The 19,789-nt window shown below is 39.0% G+C and overlaps 2 protein-coding genes across 2 annotated transcripts in view; one reads left to right on the top strand and one right to left on the bottom strand.

Moving 5' to 3' along the window:
- The window catches only part of LOC113155903 (testican-2), a 33,496-nt gene extending 20,998 nt beyond the window's left edge, over positions 1–12,498 (top strand). The window contains exons 4-11 of the mRNA XM_026350640.1: positions 3,030–3,144; positions 4,851–4,959; positions 5,480–5,594; positions 6,297–6,416; positions 6,543–6,761; positions 8,524–8,586; positions 10,188–10,325; positions 10,906–12,498. Of these exons, the coding sequence (XP_026206425.1) occupies positions 3,030–3,144; positions 4,851–4,959; positions 5,480–5,594; positions 6,297–6,416; positions 6,543–6,761; positions 8,524–8,586; positions 10,188–10,325; positions 10,906–11,051 (1,025 nt within the window). The 3' untranslated portion in view covers positions 11,052–12,498. The remainder of the gene's footprint in view (positions 1–3,029; positions 3,145–4,850; positions 4,960–5,479; positions 5,595–6,296; positions 6,417–6,542; positions 6,762–8,523; positions 8,587–10,187; positions 10,326–10,905) is intronic.
- A 1,087-nt stretch (positions 12,499–13,585) lies between these two features.
- sar1aa (secretion associated, Ras related GTPase 1Aa) lies at positions 13,586–19,532 on the bottom strand. Its single transcript, XM_026350624.1, has 7 exons — positions 19,470–19,532; positions 18,432–18,504; positions 17,845–17,964; positions 17,337–17,402; positions 16,128–16,231; positions 15,893–16,024; positions 13,586–15,786 (listed from the first exon to the last, which is right to left on the bottom strand). The coding sequence occupies exons 2-7, from the start codon at positions 18,487–18,489 to the stop codon at positions 15,670–15,672; spliced, it is 597 nt and encodes a 198-aa protein (XP_026206409.1). The 5' UTR covers positions 18,490–18,504; positions 19,470–19,532; the 3' UTR covers positions 13,586–15,669.
- Between the last annotated feature and the right edge of the window lie 257 nt (positions 19,533–19,789).

Raw genomic sequence — 19,789 nt, 5'->3', positions numbered from 1 at the left:
TGTGGAGAATTTCTCCCTGAGTACATTCAAGTTTAATTTGATTCTTTCTCTCATATTCCGCTGGTGCAGTCCACGGGTCATTGCACAGTCTGTATATCTAGTTTCTTTGTGAATGGACAAGTACTGCAACTGCTCACTGGCTGAAAAAGTAATAACACATGAAAGTAGGAATGGTTTAGAGTGTACTGCACCACGAAATAAAAAAAAAAAACAGAGTTCGGCTCTCTGCCCCCATGAAACTTTATGATCCATGACTGGAACCTGTGTTAAAGTAATGAAATGTTAAACCTCATACCCTGATAGCAACTTCCAACAACATATGAAGTGACAGTGTGCAATATAAACCAGAAGACAGCCTGAGGAAAACCTGAGGGATGAGTTTCACTAAAGAGAACTGATGTAATTCATCGAAGCATACAGGAAATATGATATGACTCTACTCAAGCAGTAGTCCAAATGATATCCATGGTGACAGTCTGGGGGTGATTTTTCGGAGGTTTTATGTCTCAAATCCAAAGAGAAATAGCACACAAATGTACCTTCAGATATAGACTCTGGATATTTTTCAGCCGCTGGGGCTAAGTCATGACGGAGCAGAATACCTGTCAGTAAAAATAAAGTTAATAAAAGTCAAGTGGTCACAAAATCATTTATAAGGAGCGACTGTTTGAAGTTTATGAGATATCAGCACTGCCAGAATCCAGCTATCTGTCTTTGAGCTTCTTGGCTGAGCCTAAATGCTACGTCTTGTGTGTGTTTTATGAGTTTCTTCTGTACTGAGAGGTGGAATTTAGATAAACTGATTTGTAATTTAATTGCAGTATTATCTCACAGTCTTGTCTTTGTGACTCTTTACTCTCTGCTGAGTCCTGGGCCGTGATTTTAATACATAAAGTTAGTTATGCGGATTAGATTGTTGATGAAAAGGTTAATCAAACGTGTTTTAACTTTTATCTGGCGCTGTTTTCCTCAACAACCCTTAAACCGCTTTCCAAGAATCAAATTAGCTGTCTGAGGATTATCAGGACTATTTTAGCCTACGTGTCCCTGCTCCACTTCAAAGTCATCTCCTCTTTAATCAACCTGTGCTGCTTGACATATTTTTACATGCAGCACAGGGTTAGTTTTAATCTGTAGCTCTCTGAAGTTGAACTGGGGGATTTTATGCACATAATTGATAACAAAATGTGGACAAAGATAACTGCAGTATTGTTTTTCAGCTACTAACAAAACATGAATGCAACTAAGGAAAGTGGGAGAGACTCACCTTTCAACTCAGAGGGGCCAATATACTGTAGAGTAGCTGCCTTTCATCCTCCTAAATGTCATGTGGAATTACACTTTAAGCTGTTCCAGTAAACCAAAACGAATCAAACAAATTGGCCTGAATGTTTTGAGATTCCCCGTTTGTGACCTAGCACTAATGTCATTCCTTCACCTTGCGTTCCTTACACAAGCAAATTAAAATGTGACTTTCTTTATTTGTCATCCAGCTGCAAGTTGTATCTTCAAAGGTTTTTTTCTTATGGTGCAGATGTCTTCTCTCTGCACATAATGATAAATCGCTTAAATCCATTATTTCCACAAACTACTTTAGCTGCTTTTCTCTCGGCTTCTTCTTCTGTGAAGTCTGCTGTACAAGCAATTGCAGTCTTTGGAAGTGATAAAGCGCCTCAGAGCTCAGATAAAAATGGATGTGTTGCTTTTGGTCAGACTTCTCTGCAATTTTTAGCAGTTTATTCAAACACCGAAAGTCCTATTCTAAAGAGAGGGACATTGTGAGGGAGGACATGTGCTGGGCTGTGCTGTAGGTTGTTACATACATAGGAATATTCCTGAGAACATTGTGACACCCAACATAAGCCAATGTAAAAATACAACTAATTTCAATGTCAGCAGTGATACCTCAGTCAACATGAATCAAAACTCTGGTCAGAAGACTAAGACCTGATATATTTGTAAGATAACATGATGAAGTACTACATCTTAATTTTAAAACATGGCCAAAATGACAAAAAAACTACTCTACTAATCTCAGAAAGACGTCCTGGAAGCTTTTTATAAGCTCTAGTCACTAGTTTACTCTCATACCTGAGCTTTTAGAAGAAAAACACCACAGGCACAAGTCCACTGGTGGATTTACAAGGATCCGGCTGGCAGCCATCTCATATGTTGATCATGTTGACTACAAAGCAGCTGCTCCAAGCTGACTCAGGATTTCACAGCTTAAATTTCTCTTGCGCCGACCACCGCTTATCTCTGTAAGTTTTCTGACTGGGACAGTATAACATCAAGTGTCACGTGGCATTGACCACAGGCTAAGAAAGGTGGAGGACGCCGTGCTATTTCCATCCTCAGCCTATCAGTGAAGAAGAGACTGTCATTGAACCAAAGGACACAGCAAGCAGGGAGGGAAGAGGATGGAAAGAAAGGGAATGTGGGAGACAAAGATGGAGTACGTGTGTGTGTGTGTGTGTGTGTGTGACGAGAGAAAAAGGAAGACGGGGAGAAACAGTGATAAGTTGTCATGGGGGAAGTGAGATGTGACAAGCTGAGAGAAAGAGATGCTAAATCAGTGCTGTCAGGTTTTCTCGCAATCAGGCACAGCCGTTGGAGACTGCAGGCAGTACTATTGACGATGGGCTGCCACGCTAATGACAGCCACGTATCCATGTTTTCAGCTGTGCTGACTATAAAATCAATGGTCTCATTTGTGTACATCGCTAGAATATATTTCATTACACATATCCTGATTTTATTGCGTACACCTGTGAGAAAGTTTGGTGAGGGTGGAAGATAATTTTAAATGGTGTAAATATAACAGAGCTGTCACAAAATAGCTGCCTTCCTGTTATTTTTGCTATAAATCTGTTGAACAAATCCTCCTTGTCAAAGGAATAAATAAACAGGATAAAAAAAAAAATCAGATATTTCTCTGCTGGAGGTCACGAAAATGAAGAATAAAGGCAAAACAACTCAGCTTTGATTGACACCTCTGGATTTTCAGTGTTGTTGTTTTGTGTTTGCAGCCGTGGACACCACCAAGGACCCGTGCCAGAATGTGAAGTGCAGTCGCCATAAGGTCTGCGTTGCTCAGGGCTACCAGAGGGCCATGTGTGTCAATCGCAAAAAACTGGAGCACAGGTAGATGGAGGTTTATCTTTGTGTTTGCAAGATGTAATGTTGAGCTGTTTTTCGGGGGGGTTTGGTGTCAGTAAGTGTTATCTGTGTGTTGCAGTAAAAAGCTTTTTAGTGTCTGGTTGGAGAGCTATTGATTACTACTCATATGTACCTACTGAGTATTTTTTTTATTTAAATACTACTGAATTTGTAGCATTGGCATTAGTAGCTCGGTCAGATCTGAATTTTATATCATAATTTTATTGTTGGAGGGGTCATGTTAGTATTTCTGATGTGCCTCCCTTCACTCTGGGAAACATCACTAAAAAGCATTTATCTATTCCTTCACCCATTTATCCCACTTTGACTGAAAAACAAGCAGTTGTAGCCTGAAAAGAATTAATGGAGTGAATTATTGCTACCTGCAAAGTCTATCTGCACCGACAGGCATTTATCTTTTTCAATAAAGTGCTTCATTTACAGAGTCACTCCAGAGATGAGAGAGACTGTGTAGAATAATGGGTAATAAGCACGAACGCAGCCACACTAAACCACCCTAGCATTGTTAAGTAGCAGCCTCAGAAGTCGTAATGCAGAAAGCCTAATGCTTGTGCTCACTGAACGTGAAGTCAATCAATGTGTGAGAACAAAGCAAGCAAAGGGAATTTTGTGCAGTAGTGCATCCAAATATTAACAGGTGGATTATGACCTTGTGCTAATTATGATCAGAAAGATTTGGTTTTGTTGATTTGTTACATTTATCACACCTATTTGCAAATTTGTAACTCTGTGTTTCACCTCAGCAACCAGCTTACCCAAAGAACCGAACACATTTTCCCACTTGAATCTACGTATACTGTACACACATGCACAGTTTGGATTTTATTGGTGCAGGCTGTGCCTTTGACATGTCCTTTGTGCTTACTGGATTCAAAAATGACATTTAAAAAAATTCAAGAGCAGTGCATCTTCTCCGAAACAGTGTCCAATTAAATTATGTTTATTTCGCCGACAAAGCAACTTACAATAAGTGCATTCAAATTTGACAGGAGCGAGCCAGATGCCGTCAAAAATCGAGCCTGTTCACTCTTGCAGCAGTGCTTTCATTTGTTGTTGTTTTTACTTTTAAAGAAATGAGACATAAATAACAAGGCTGCCAAGATAGAGCGTGAATAGGCGAGCGCTCAGCCTGCAGCAGGAGATGGACAGTGACAGGCGTCTGTTATCTGTTACTCCAGATAAATCCCTGTTTTCATTAGCACCATTTTCTGCGGAAGGAAAAGTCTGTTGAAAGTGTGTCTAAAATTTTTCAAAGATGTTCAGGTTGCCCAAAAGATTAAGCCAACTATCTATAAAGATCCACTGACTTTTAGTCTTGTGACTAAACATTTTATTTCTCTATTATTTTGGTTGATTATAAAATACCAGCAAGCCTCATATCCATCGGCCTGAGCTGTGCTTTGCATGTTTTATGCAAACAAGAAGCTGAAATAGTAATTGCTGTACCTGTGTCATTGTGATCATCTTGCTTTGAATTGTCAAACTCATGTAATAACAGTGTTATTAAATGCAATTTTTCAGTGATGTGTGCACCATAAACAAAATGGTGCTCTCACCACCTTGCATTGAGCTGACATTGAAAAAAAATATTAAATAAAAAATAAAATGTTTTTATCTGGAAATGGTGTGGACTGACACTTTAAATTATACCTTTTTCTCCTGATGTCCAGAGTCAAACAGTCAGGACAGCTGGAAGCCCGTGAAAGCAGCTGTAAGCCGTGCCCTGTGGCTGCCTCTTCGCCTGTGTGTGGCTCTGACGGACACAACTACGCCTCGGAGGTACAAGAAAATATTCAACGCCAGCGTCTCGCTTTGAGAGCACTCTACATTTTAGTATGATTTGTCTTTTTCTTTTTCTTTTACTTGTTTCTGCCACAATAATAACCTTGAAAAGAAATGGAAAGTGGCCGTGTCATCGTTTTAAATAATGAGAAGAGTCCAGTCAAGTGCTGTTTCCTGTTGCGCTGACATATACGTGGGCGCAGCAGGGCAACACAGTTCATCACTGCTCACAGGAGGACAAGTGCACCAGCTCAAAGTGGCAGTATGATTAATGACTGACGTAGTTTTGAGCGGCATCACTGTACACCAGCCAATGCCAGGACTCTTTATTGATTTATGCATAGGTTTTAATTTTGACCTTGCATGAGAAGACGTTGGAAAGTGACAGCTCCTTCTCGTTGCCTTCCTCTAAGTGCAGTGTCTCATCTGAATGAGCAATCTATTTTTCCTGCGGTCACCCCCATAAATATTTTAACTGCATCCGTGCCTCTCTCTCTCTCTCTGTTTCTTCTTTCAGTGTAAGCTGGAGCAGCAAGCCTGCCTCACAGGCAAAGACCTGAACGTCATGTGCGCTGGCTTTTGCCCCTGTGCCACAGCCCCTGTTACAGTCACAAATACTGACACCAAACGTGGCAAGTGCCTTTTCTTCACCTTTCATATTTATGCATCTTCATTCTAGGATTCACGTCTCCATGTTTGCACCATTGTCATCATTTTCATAAGTCAAGGTTGAAAAAAATAAAATGAAATGAAGTTATGATGCATTTAAGACCATGTGCACTGTTAGTTGGACAGGACATTCTTTTTCTTATAGAACCAGTGAATCCAATGTTTTGGGATCAATACCCACCAATTTCAGAGATTACTCTTAGCCAAATATCCCCCATGTGGTTAAACTGCTCTTTCAATCATGTTGTAATTAATTATTTAGAGTGTACACTATCTATCATTGCAGCCAAACAGTATTGATTGTCCAGGCTCTTGGGCACGTGAAAATTCGAATTGATCAAAAGGATCAAATGTTATTCCTGTTTTTCATCTGTAGCCGGGAATAAGTGCTCAGCCTGAGAATAAAAGTGGATTTGTATTGCACAACAGCACTTTCCTGTGGTGGAGTTAATTGCAAAATAATGTTTTCTTTGATTTGCAGATCTTACGATTATAAATCACAGCATGAATATCAAACAGTTTGCCTCAGCAGCTTTACATACGGTGAAACCTGCGCCTTTCATTCTGTTTACTGTACATACAGTAAAGAAGAAAGAGCGCTATGAAGCAGCACTGAGTGTTTGCCAGGGTTTTGAATGCTGGGATTCCCTTTTTTGTTCCCACAGAGAGCTGCACTGGCCAGGACCTGGCAGACCTGGGCGACCGCCTGAGAGACTGGTTCCAGCTCCTTCATGGAAACGCAAAGCACAATAACTCTGGCAAGCTCGGAGCTGGCACTGCTTCAGGTTAGAAACTCACAAAGCAGCTTTATTCTCTGCTGCCTCCAAATGTACAACTCAGTTGTCTCTGCGAAGAAATGTAGTGTAAACAGAAAGATGCTAAAGCTCCCTGTAAATTAATATTTCCAACAGCGCTGGACAAGAGCCTGGTAGCCAGCTGCAAGGACTCCATTGGCTGGATGTTCTCAAAGCTGGACACCAACAGTGACCTGTATCTGGACCAAGCTGAGCTGGCCGCTATTAACCTAGACAAGTATGAGATCTGCATCCGCCCCTTCTTTAACTCCTGTGACAGCTACAAAGATGGGAAGGTCTCTACAGCAGAGTGGTGCCTCTGCTTCTGGAGAGAAAGTGAGTGAACGGACCTGCAGTGCAGAAGCAATGTAGACTAAATGGGTAAAATAATGTAATAGCAAAGTTATAACACAAATAAATAGAGGTTACAGAGGGGTGTGTACTGATGTCAATTTACTCTAAGCTCCTCATGACCACTTCCTTTAGTGGTCTGCAGCACACCATCACATCGTTTGTGTACCTTGACATCAGGAGAGTGTTAAACTTTAGTAAATAAGTATATTTGCTCTCTGGCTGGTCTGGTTATGTCCAAAACCATAAATCTAGTATTAACACCTCTAAAGCCGAAAACTAGATCTTATCTGACTAACTATAGAGCGAGGTTTGTTTCAAACTTAAACAGAGCTAAGTGATACATTAATCCCCTCTGGGAAATCCTTGTGGACAAGCAGCTACATTTAAAGCACCAAGGCTTCTGGCTTCAGTCTCTTGGAGGTAACTACCAAACCAGTGGTTCTAGACGACTGCCCTACCAACTGAACCACAGTTGTCCCAATGGCCTAATAGCCTCCTAACCCCATATGTATCAGTCAGACAGCAGGGTGGTACTGCCTGGTATTTCCTAAAATGTCAAACTATTCCTTTAACTAAGTCAAAGCCTACAGGCTGCTATTTTAAACCAGGATTTGGCAGCCTTCAAACCACATTCTGGTTGTCTTTTACTTCTCCTCCTTTTAAGACTTTGGCAGCTTGTGCAAACTTATGCTTGAAATCTCTATTTATCCATTCATTCATTTTCCACTGCTTATCCAGGTCCAATAATATTTCTAGCATGATTAGCAGTTGTCCCCTGCTGCGAACAATCTGGGCAAGACCTCTTTTATCTGAGTCATCTGAAAATGTGCCACAATCACTTTCTGACCAATAGAAAGACTTTACTGAACTCTGCCCACAGCGGAGTTTTGGCTCTAAACGACGCTGCAGAAAATGCCGTCCTCACCTGGGTTCCAGTTCTCCAAATTCAAAGGTGGTTTTATTGGCTGCATAGGGGTTAAAATAAAAGTTCACATGCTGAAAGTGTCACTTTGGCAACAATGCTGTGATTCATTCAATGACGTAGTTATAGTTTGTAAAATATAACAGGTGTCTAGATAGATCTTTGCACTGGTAACTTACAGTCACAATGCTATTATATATCAAATGGGCACATACTACGTACAACATGAGCCCCATTTGTACCGTTTGACCTTTCTAAACAACTACAGGATGCTCTTGGCAGTAACCTCATTTGCATGCTGATTATCCCATTGATTTAACCTCCACCCAAAAGCTTAGAAGAACACCCTAATCAGTTGTTTCGTTAGATGTTGGTGATATCTAATGACTACTTTACATTAAGCCTTTAAATAATAATGGTTTCATAATAATGATTTGGACACAGCTGCATGAATAGGAATGATTACAAACCACTGTAACAGGCTTTTCCCTTTGTTGGCTTGACAACAAAGCCTCAGAGAATTAATACTGCTCTGATTTCAGCCACTTTTGTGGAAACACAATGCACAAAATAAATTCTGTACAGCTGAGTAAACAGAAATATTATCTATCTATCTATCTATCTATCTATCTATCTATCTATCTATCTATCTATCTATCTATCTATCTATCTAGAGGAGATAGATATATCTATCTATTTCTAGAGAAATATAAGACTTCAATATCAGCAAAAGTCTAATTATGAGGAGCATTGATTAGATAAAGTTGGGGGTTGATGCCACAATGGATTAATTCCATTCCTGTTTTTGTCTGATTCTGACAGAGCCTCCATGCCTCGCTGAGCTGGAGAGGATCCAGGTGCAGGAGGCAGCCAAGAAGAAACTGGGTAAATACATTTGTCGTGACATGTGGAGTTCAGTATGTGATTGAAGATTTTTAATAGTAAACTTGCTTAGAAACACCACGTGGACATGAATGGCTACAGCCACACTTCAGATCCTTGTGGGACCCCGCACTTGCTCCGGGTCTCTGGGTCTACTTATGTAACAAGGTGCCTGGAGCAGCAGACGAGTAGCTGGAAAAGGCTCATTAAAGAGATCACAAGCACACAGTTAGGATTAGGCCCTAATCAGGCTGGGGGGGGATTAAGGGGCAGTGCAGTGCAGGGAAAGAGCACGGCTAACGCACCCATTTGGCTCCATGAGAAACTCCACGTACCGTAATATGCTCATCGTGCTGCACAGCTGCTTTTCAGTCTTTTGCTCCTAACATAGAGATATGTTCTCCCATCCCTGAAGCCCACTTGTCTCATTGCTTGTGTTTTCTCAGTGGGAAGGGCTGGTGCTTGTTAAAGAACTGCGCTTTGGGTTTGACAAGAGAGTCCTGAGGGAGGCTAAAACTGTGGAGCTCTGTCACCAAGGCTGTCACTACATTTTTACATGCTACTCTCACAGCATTAGAAAACACAATATGCCAATATACTGTACTCTGTCTTCGTGGTATCCATCCTGACTGATGGTCTTAGCTCAGGTTCACTAAGGCGTGCTGGTGTTCTCGTTTATGCTGCACTCATCTCAGGCATCAGCATCAGGCAGCTATGTGGCTGAGGATATAAATATTTAACAACTAGATGCGGGGCCCTTTTTAGGCAAAGCCAAGCTAGGCTGTTGCTTTGGCTGCCACTAGCTGGAGGGGTGCCAAAGAGGAGGAAGAAATATTTTGAAAGTAATGTCAGATGCCCAGTGTACTTGGAACAGTTCATCTCTGCCTTCCAATAGAATAAAACAAAACAGTGCTCACACTGCGCTGAGCGTCTGATACGGCGAGAAGACTACAAGCAGACTGTGAGACGACTGTATACTGCAGGTTTACAATTACTTTAGCATCATTAACTGGCTGGCTGCCTCTTAAACTGCCACAAAAGCACATAAAGCGACATGTGTAAGAGTCACATATGAGTAATAGATTACTTATGTTTCATAATAAGAGTTCTTAATGATACAAATACTGTCTGCTGTCATACTGAACAGCTGTCAAAACCACTGAAGGCAGAGTGCTGTGAGTGACCTGCTGAGCCACTAAATATTAAACCTTCCCGCCAGAAGGAAGTTTCAGACTGGCAACATGTATGAATATCAGATAATACTAATAATATACAGTACAAATGATAAAATGTTATAGGAAACAAGCACAGCATATACTCTGAATAGAAGATCGGCTGATCTGCAGTACAGGATATGAATAACCAGGTTATGTTCTGTGTCATATCTTCAGCATGATTACATGATGAATTACATGATTCAGAATGACATGACACAAAACAGAAGCTGACTAAAAAAGCATTTCAAAATAAACTATTCCAAAAATATGACAGTTGTCGTAAAATATTCTAACAAAAAAATGAACGGGGGACTTACTTACCCTGACGCGCGTGTGTGTGTGTGTGTGTGTGTGTGTGTGTGTGTGTGTGCGCGCCCCTTCATGCAGTGATGTACATTCCCAGCTGTGATGAGGACGGCTACTACAGGAAAGTGCAGTGTGACCAAAGCCAAGGAGAGTGCTGGTGCGTTGACCAGCATGGTGGAGAGATGGCTGGCACCAGAATCCATGGCAACCCTGACTGTGGTAAGAGGGGGTCATTTAGAAAACTGCACGAAGCAAGAACATCTCCTTCTTGTAAAGGCCTTTCTCTCTGTGAAAGTTATGTTTTATTGTGTTGACCTGGCTTATTATTTTATATTTCAAGCTATAGACACTTATTTCCAGACAGGCAGGATGTAATAGTCTTTCTTTCGCCTCAAACTTGTGAAAAGTTTTAAAGGTTTTTGTGACTCAGTTATAGAAAAAAAATAATTTCAGCAGATGGAGAGTTTTGGCAGTGTGAAGTAATAAGAGCTCCAGTTAAAAACACAGTGGTAGGGCTCAGTGTAAATAGCAGAAATACTGTATCACTGAAACAAATGGCTATTTTAATTATCATTTACTAACTCAGTTATGATTTGGATGATTTAATTAATTTTTTAGTCTGTCAAATGTCCAAAACTGAAAAATACTTCTCAAAGTCAAACGTGGCTTCTTCAAATCCCTTGTTTTGTCTGATCAGTCCAAAGATATTTAATATATATTTTCACAAGCTGAGCAGGTGTTTGTCATTTCTGCTTGGCGTTTGTTTACATGTTATTACATATCTACTTAATTTTTACAGATGAAGTGGCCGGATATTCTGGAGATTTTGGAAGCGGAGTTGGCTGGGAGGACGAAGAGGAGAAGGAAGCAGAGGATAATGGGGAGGAGGCAGAAGAGGAAGAAGAGGAGGAGGGTGAGGCAGATGACGGAGGATACATCTGGTAGAACTGTCTGACCCCACGTGGAGAGCCGAGTCACAGCTGCTGGCAAAACCTACAAGGATTGGCTCTATCCTTACAGCAAAAGATTTTGGGATCGGACTGGGGGAGGCATGGAATTGTGTTGTCATCCTGGTGGGATATGTGGTGGTGTGCAGGTCCACTGATGAGAGGATGCCCAGTTTTTGTCTTAGATATGTGTAATTGCTTCATTCTCTTCTCTGTTTTTGAGCAACAGAGCTTTTTGTTTTGCTGTCCTGAAGACCAGGACCCACTGACGACTGCGCCATAGGTAGCTAAAGTCCATCAGAATTCCTATCTTGTCCAACCGCCATCTATGCATATAGAGATTACCAGTAATTTTGTATTGTGTGAACAATTGCTTGAGTAGTTGAGCCGCCGTCCCACTGGAATAACTAGAGATCAGAATTTAAAGGAGTAGTTTGGCATTTATGCTTGGAAATATACTTGTTTGCTGTCTTGCTGAGATGTAGGGGAGAACTTTGATAAATTAGCTTAGTGAAAAGAATAACTGAGAGAAAGACCCACAGAAAACGACTTTCTGCACAAAACAATAAAACAGACACTGTTAGTGTCGAGCAACAGTGCAGCATTTAGCAGCTAAAGAGACAAAAGGTTCCCTCAGGAGTTGATAGAAACCAAAAAACAGGGCTAACATTCACCAGGTGAGTCCAATTAAATGTTATTTTTAATTGCTAACACGTTGGCGATATCAATCTTAAAGATGATGGTATATTGTTGCTTAACTCACAACTTGCTTGCAACAACACTGGACAAAGAAACTGCAGGCATAAGCGCAAACGCAGACACAGCATCTTCTTGTTTATCTCTCAGCAAGACAGCGAAAGAGCGTACGTCTCAAAATGTTCAACTATTCTTTTGAAGCAGTTCAGTGCAGTGTGGTTAAGTATTTACGAACTGATCCTGTATATACATGTAAATCCAGTGTAAATGATGTGATGCAAATTTAGACAATTTCAGGTTGCTATGGTTTCAGGCTACCTTTACGAGAAAGGGCACCACAGCTCATAGCAGTTTTTAAATGTTTTACCAATCCAGTGGATGCACACAGCCATACACGACCGACATTTCTAATTGGATCACATTTAGTGAAAATCTAGAGAATCTACTCTTGAGTATAAACCACTCTGTGCTACTAACTCTGAAATCATGTCAAAGAATGTGCCACAACTGTTATATTTTTGTTTGCAACTTGAAAATCTGTATTTTGTGTTTATAGAGGAAACAAAATGTGTGTGTTACTTGAAGTTCTGTGTGCATACTTGAATTCACACTGTATTTTTTTCTATGAGAATATCGTTGCCATGTTGTTTTCATGCTATTGATAGGGCAGACACTTGGGTGTTTTTAGTAATGCATGTTAGTAAATAAGAATGTACATCTAGGCTGAGCACTTTACTAATAAAGGCACTGGAGCCAAGCTGTACGTTTACTTTAATCGTTTCAATATATTTCGGGGATGGAAATTATCATCTGGGGAGAAATTAGTTTGGTCACACACCATCCTTCTCCTGTTGCGTTTATTGTTAAGTGTTTTTTTTTGTTTGTTTGTTTGTTTTTATGATGTTGCTAGATAGAGTAAATACCAGGTTTAGGTGTCAGCATGGCCTAGACTCCTCTCATTACAAATCATCTCATACCTCACCCAACAGCTCAAGCATTAGATTCCTGGACAGACAATGTTTGTATTATCTTTCTTTCCTCATTACAAAGATATTAGCAGGAATGGTAAACACGCATTCTCGTCACATTCCGTTATTTCTCTTATGCCTCCTCGCCCCTTCAATAACAGCAGCCGCCTGTGTGTAAGCAGATTAAATGTGCTTTTCAACGCTATCACTTTCAAAATTGCAAAATCCCTCATTTTGACGCGCACAACTTTCTTTGGACTTTTGGTCTCCCACCTGGTGTGTACAACGCTGATTGCTGAAGCTTGTTACAGCGAAGGCCTATTACAGCTGCCATTAAATTTGATTGTGTTTAACAAGGCATTAACTAAAAACAATTTCATCATCATCTACAATCATGGACACAGCAGCAGTATAAAAAAGAAAGGAGGCTGAAAGAAATGAGCCAACTAGCAGATTGGGTATTTGCTAAGATATTTTGGAGCTCAGCTGCCACCTCATTGCTACAAGAATTAAAGCAGACTGCCAGTCTAATGGGATACCACTAAATGACCATAGACAACAATACAGATGGCATATGGAGGATAAATCCTGCAGCAAATGAATCAGTTTGCTTTATTATGCCTATCAATTCTACAGGGGAAAGTTAAAATCCAGGATGTCAATAATTACTTAGGTTAAGTAAACAACAATTACAATAACAAAACTGTATTTCCAGTCATATTCTAGTCTAAAAACATAATAAATATCATCTAATCATCCATAGTGAGTCTTATAATTAGGAGAATACAACCTCAGATGTGCAACAACATATATTTATTTACAAAAATGCCAAAAGCCAAAAAGAAAAAAAAAAACGTGAACATTACTGCTTCCATGGGATTTAAAGTTGAATATTTAAAGGACTAAGATGAGCAAAAAAACTGATATTGTTTGGTAACTGAACAGGGTGAGCATGTGAAAAACATTCAGATGGAAATAAAAGACAAAAGTCATGTCCCATCTAGTTCTAAAAGGTGTGTTTTATTGCAACAACTCATCAAATGACCGACTTACCTTTATGTGTAGATGTTTATTCAAGTTGAAACTATTAGCTCATAACGTAACAGCTGAAAATTCAAAGTATGGTCAGTTATAAATGACATGCGGTACCGCTACAGCTACAGGCAATTAAAAGTACAAACATCTGTAACATACATAATTTACAGAGGGAGTTCGTTAACTTGTGCGCTGATCAAAAGAAAAGCAGTGTGTTTACAAATTTTAGAAAACACTCAAGACTCCTTGTATAAAATTTTCACATGTAATTTTTTTTTCATCTCTGTCACAAATATCCCTTCATATATTAACAAACAGAATATTCTAAATGTTACCCTGTTAACACAGAAATGCACAAAACTTTCACTTTCATGTTCCTCGGGATTCCCAGCCTCTCATAATGAGGATGCCAATTCATACAGGTCATTGTAAAAGTGTCCACATGTTTACATGCCTGGACTCAGAGAACACAAATACTTTAATAATACTATAATAATATGTATCCACAATAAGCTGTTTAACACAACACAATCATTTACAGACAGTGAACTAATATCTTCTCAGACATTCAAAAGGTTAATTGTTGCACTTCACCCGCTGATATATTGCTCGTTGATAAACCAATAAACACATTATAAGAATACATTAACTTTCTTATTTAAAATATTACAGCTTCAAACTGGACCTCGATTCAAGTACTTTTTAAAGTGTATTTTAAGCAGAACTAGATAATACCTACATTGGTGAAAAGATAAACAGATAAAAAACATATAACAATGTATATTCTTCCCCACTCTCAAATCCACTGCAGTAAGACCGTCTCTGCTACAGTACCATTGGTTATACTGCTTTATTGCTTCCTGACATTTTAAGGGCAACGGATGATTACTGCCTTCATGATATGATAAAGCCACGGCAGCCACTGGAAGTCATAAAAGTTGTGTATGAATCATTTTAGAGTTCTGTTTGAACATCTCTAAGTCAAAGATAATATAAAGACTCCTTTAATCCAACTAGCCCATTTTGAATTAGCGGACTTTAACGCAGCATGTAGCATTACTTATGAGGTAAACACAGAAAGGTTATCATGTAATTGCTGGAGGAAAAGTAAACAAGTCATTTTCATCAAGAGACTGAAAGTGAGTAGTACATTATTCACAGTGTACTCATCATTGAGCTAATCAATTTGACTTTGATTACTCCATCTTTGCCTTTATTTGTGTGGCATGCTGTGTTCTCTTCTTTTTGGGGTTCTCTAGGGGATCTGACCTTATTTTGACTCAGTGCTCAGCCTGGAAGATATCTTTTATTGATGTCCAATCTCTCTCCCTGATTATCCCTAAGTAATTAGCATACTTTGGCTTTATGCTTAGAAGGCAGTTACTGCGTATCATCAGAGTAAATTAACTAAAATTAATCTTCTGTATTTGATATTTGTCTAATTAATCTTCTAAAATCTAAACCTCAGCATCTTAATCTGATGCCACAAAGAATTAAACCACTCACTACAATCACCATAGATCCTTCATTTTCATCATTCACTAATAAATTCATTTACTAACTAATGAACAGTGCAACATTGAAGAACATATCATTATTCTTGCATAAAGTATGGCTGCTCCTGTATTGTAATAAGCTGTGATAGAACCTAATTAACATGGCATGCAGTTAGACAACTCAGGTTATTCTCACATGTAGACAAGTTCACCATGAACCACTTTTAAAAGGTTACATAGAAACCTTTAAATTCTGGATAAATGCTTTAATTGTTAAAAAGAAGATGCTCTTAATATGTTCCTACTGACATAATTTGATGTTTTGGGGCCGACCGACACTGGCTAAGAAGCAAACCCTTTTGCCAAGCTTCATGAAAACGTGTCAAGAAAATCTTTTCTTGTCATACTTCAGTCCTGCATGTCAGTCGATGTACTGTGATAACCATCTGAAGCCCTCCCCGTAGCCTTGTTTTTTCAACACGCTGCACATGAAAATCTCCAGTGGTCTGACATTCAGCTCCTTCAAAGAGACATTACCCTGTCAATAACAATAAAGACAGATGAGTATGACTGTCTTCAGAAACTGGGACATGTGCCCACACTCACAGATTACTATATTCTGTTAATTAAAAGACAAGGCCCACCTTTCCAGTGAGCTGACCATCAAGAGCAAGAGCTCCACTGAGTCCTCCTTCACTGATGGCCTCAGGACGGTCTATTTTATTACCCAGCACCAAAACTGGTACATTGACTATGGTCTCATCTGCTAGGAGAGCCTAGAAATACCAGAGCAGCACAATCACCACCAGTCCATGATTAACAGATAACAGTCAGTACTACACAGGGGAAACAGTCTGTAACAAGGATGGTTAACCTCACATCAAGTTCAGCCTTGGATTCTGTGAGTCTGCCGTGATCTGCACAGTCTACAAGAAAGACAACTCCATTTACTGCAGGCAGGTAGTTTTTCCATACTCTTCGAGCTATCAAAAAAACACAAAACAAACAAAAATAGGTTGTCAATTGGCTCTTCTTGCAGCAATGTGAGAGTAAATGCCTCTTGCAGCTTGTTGTTCAGCAGTGCTTATGAAGACCTACTGACAATTTACTTCAACATCCTTTATTTCTCTTATCTACAGTCACAAATTGACACAATTAACTTCATTCACACCAACACACACTGTACATTCAATCACTCCAGATAATTAGACCATTGTCAGGTGACATTAAGTAAATCTATTCTGGGAATTACACGAGGTCACCAAACTATATGAAGTACTAATAAAAAAATTGGCCCAGCTTATCAACAGAGCTACAGGGGTGTGGGGGAACTGTCAGTCATGCACAGCACATACACACCTACACTGACTTGAGACCAGCTCTAATCAGGCATCATAGATGAAAATACATGTGTGGTTGGACAATGGGATTTTGATTTGACTCTAAATGGTAAGTATGAGTTTCACTGTTTTACCTCGAGAATAATGTGATAGTCTTTTCAGAAAGCAATGTATTAATCCATGTCAAGCTCTAGTGGGTTGCTATTTTATTGCTAGTGCAAGTGCATCTTCAGCAATGACACAACCGCTAGATACTGACATATTCTGCATTAAAATTTACTTTCAAATGTTTACATATGCTAATGCGCAACCCCTAATATAAGAAGACTTAATTGCTGTAGGGGCTATGGAGACACCATGTGGTAGCTCTTAGAACTGTGCTCTGTTAGCTGACTTCAGTTTCTCAACCATTTTTCTGAAGACCGTGGACATAACTCATACTGAAGGCAACAGAGCAAGATGAAAGTGGAACTGACAATCGTATTTTGAAGTGTAGATTCCTGCAATTTATTATCATAAAATTAATAAAATCATAAGGAGACACCTTTTACTGTGAATGAGTAAGGCAGGCTGATAATGTTCATGGTTCTATGATAATGTTCATATAATGTTTATGGCTAAGGACTATACATCCTGCTTTACATTGCAATATTTCACCAAAATCAGTTGTGGATGAAAGAGCAATGACAAACACCTATTTTGTTTCTTTAGTATATCATTATTAGAAGAAAGTGTAGAGAAATCTTACCTTGTACATGTCCTCCCAGATCAAATGTAGTAAATGTCATGCCGCCAATTGTCAACTCCTCAGAAGCTTCATGAGAAAGAAAATAGAAATGTTTTTTAAAGCCTGTAATTATTTGATCTACATAGCAAGAACAAGGATTACAAGATACAATACCATCACGCTTTTGCCCATAATAAGGATCATATGAGCACACAAGTGATTTTGAGATACTACCAGAAAGCGTCAAACACCAAGTGCCAAAAACTAACAAAAGGTTGAACAGACATAAAGCAAAACAGTCAGGATCCTAATAGATTGTTTTATATTATAAGTGTTTTGATACTTGTCTGCCTGTGGATGTCTTGACATTAACAGAAGAGAATGGTGATGTTATAAGTACCATATTTCCAGAAAACACTAAAATGATGCAAACTGTACCATAATATGCTGCGATGCAACATAAATACAAAGTCTAATGTACGAAAAATCTTATACCACCCTTGGATTGTACACTGCAATATTTCCTTACTTGGATGCAGTGTGGGTACGTGCTGGCCAAGTCGATCGTCTTTCAGCATGTGCAGTAATGTTGTTTTACCGGCATTGTCCAGGCCCAGGAACACCAGCTTCCCATTCTTTCTGTACAGACCTGGATGAAACATTTCACAAAGTAATTACAAATTATCCAAACCTTTTAGGGTAAAAGCTAAATCTGACTTAATCCCTGAGGTGGGACATAACCTACATAATAACATTCACTCAAGAACTTTCATTTTATGAGAATTTGCTTTTTACTAACACTTTTCCTCTATTTTCTACATTTCAGAAAAAATATCCATTTATTCCAGTATTTCATTTACATTTCTTTGCCATCTGATTTACATGCACAGCAACAAAAAGTGACTTAATTAAGGCCTGCTACACACCTACAACCACATACATAATTTAATTACTAATAATATGTTTTTATTTTTGTGAATACACAAACACCATTGTTGAAACTGGGCTACTTTTACATTTGACAAAGTGCTGGTGGTTTTGCTAACTCTATTAAGTAGATAATTTGAACTTTACCACTACTTTGACCTCATTAATGAACTGCAGACAGTTACTTACCTAGGAATTGTAAAACACTACTAAACCCCCTGTAGATCCAGTCAAATAAAAATGACATCTTGATGATCTTTGTCTGAAACAAGAAAGTGGATAGATTGTTGTTGCAGAATACTACATTAAAAAAATAATAAAAGAGCTGATCTGATTAACTGGAAATTAGTCAGAAAATAAGCAAATAGGTAAATATATTTTTTTAAAATTCTGAATGTTGAATGTGATGCCTTTTTTGTTCGACATGATTGTGAATTTTGGGGAAAAAAACAACACATCTGAAAATGAAATTATAGACGTTATAAATTAATTTATAGGAGTTTTTCTCTTCTATAGCAGTTTATAAACAGACTGATTAATCAACAAAATAGCCGCAGCCCTTGTATTTTACAACTATCCTCCTATTTTTGGGAGACTTTCATTCACTATTTTATATCTTGACAGTGTCTCAGTGAGGTGCTGAATAATTTTTGTACAATAATTCTTGGAAGTATAACATATACTCATGTTGTGGATTGCACTGTATTATGATAATAATGTTATATTAAATGTTTAATATCAGTAATATATTCGCTGATCCAACGTAAGGCACCCAAAAAGTCATTTTAATAGCTTTATAAATAACATCACTGACATTAGCTTCTTACATTTCCACCGTAGTTTGGTAATAGCCATTTGCTAGCTGAGACTGTATGAGATTACAATTATCAACAATATGCTTTTCTGCTTTCCGTAAGTATTCCAGCATTTGTAGGCATGTTATGATTGCCATTTCTCTAGTTTGTTTGTTTCCGTTTTGTGTAACATTTAAAACTTACAAAGTGGAAATCAACGTTGTGTTGTTTAGCTAACTAGCTAGGTAACGCTAGCACGTTAGCAAACGTTTATCCTCTGGTCCTTTCTAGAATTTGACCACATGTGATTCAAGACGACATTAAACGAAAAACCAACCGTGAGCGGACTCGTTATCACGAGATGTCAACAGATCAGTATGAAGTTAAATCGTCAAAAGTCACCAAAGTAATTCTCCAACTTCGGCTAACTTACCTCTCACCACTGTCTCCTGCTCAGTAGTGTCGCTGGTCTCCTTGGAAACAGTCAATCAGAGACGCGCATCTTCTTCTTCGTGTTTTAGAATCAGTGCCAGTTCGTTTTGCTAGCGCCCCCTTTTGACGGATGGTGGTCAGTGACAGATCATCCTTAGATCCTGCTTTATCATGAGGATCCTTCTGTGAAATAGCTGTGTAGTTGCACTTTAACTGAGGGGGAAGAGTTTGAAATGTGCTAGAAATAACACACATTCATTTCCAGAATGAAAAGAAGACAGTTTTATTGTAGCCAATAAAGCTGGACTGGTATATAAATAG

Source organism: Anabas testudineus, chromosome 19 (assembly GCF_900324465.2).
Source record: "Anabas testudineus chromosome 19, fAnaTes1.2, whole genome shotgun sequence".
Classification (NCBI taxonomy): domain Eukaryota; kingdom Metazoa; phylum Chordata; class Actinopteri; order Anabantiformes; family Anabantidae; genus Anabas; species Anabas testudineus.
The sequence above is the reverse complement of the archived record's forward strand: the minus strand, read 5'-3'. Positions and strand labels throughout refer to the sequence as shown.

Coding starts and splice junctions, on each gene's coding strand:
- sar1aa (XM_026350624.1), bottom strand. CDS start 18,489: ATGTCATTTTTATTTGACTGGATCTACAGGGGGTTTAGTAGTGTTTTA. Junction 17,403..17,844: donor CGTACCCACACTGCATCCAA/GTAAGGAAATAT, acceptor TTTCTCATGAAG/CTTCTGAGGAGTTGACAATT. Junction 15,787..15,892: donor ATGGTCAGCTCACTGGAAAG/GTGGGCCTTGTC, acceptor TGTTATTGACAG/GGTAATGTCTCTTTGAAGGA.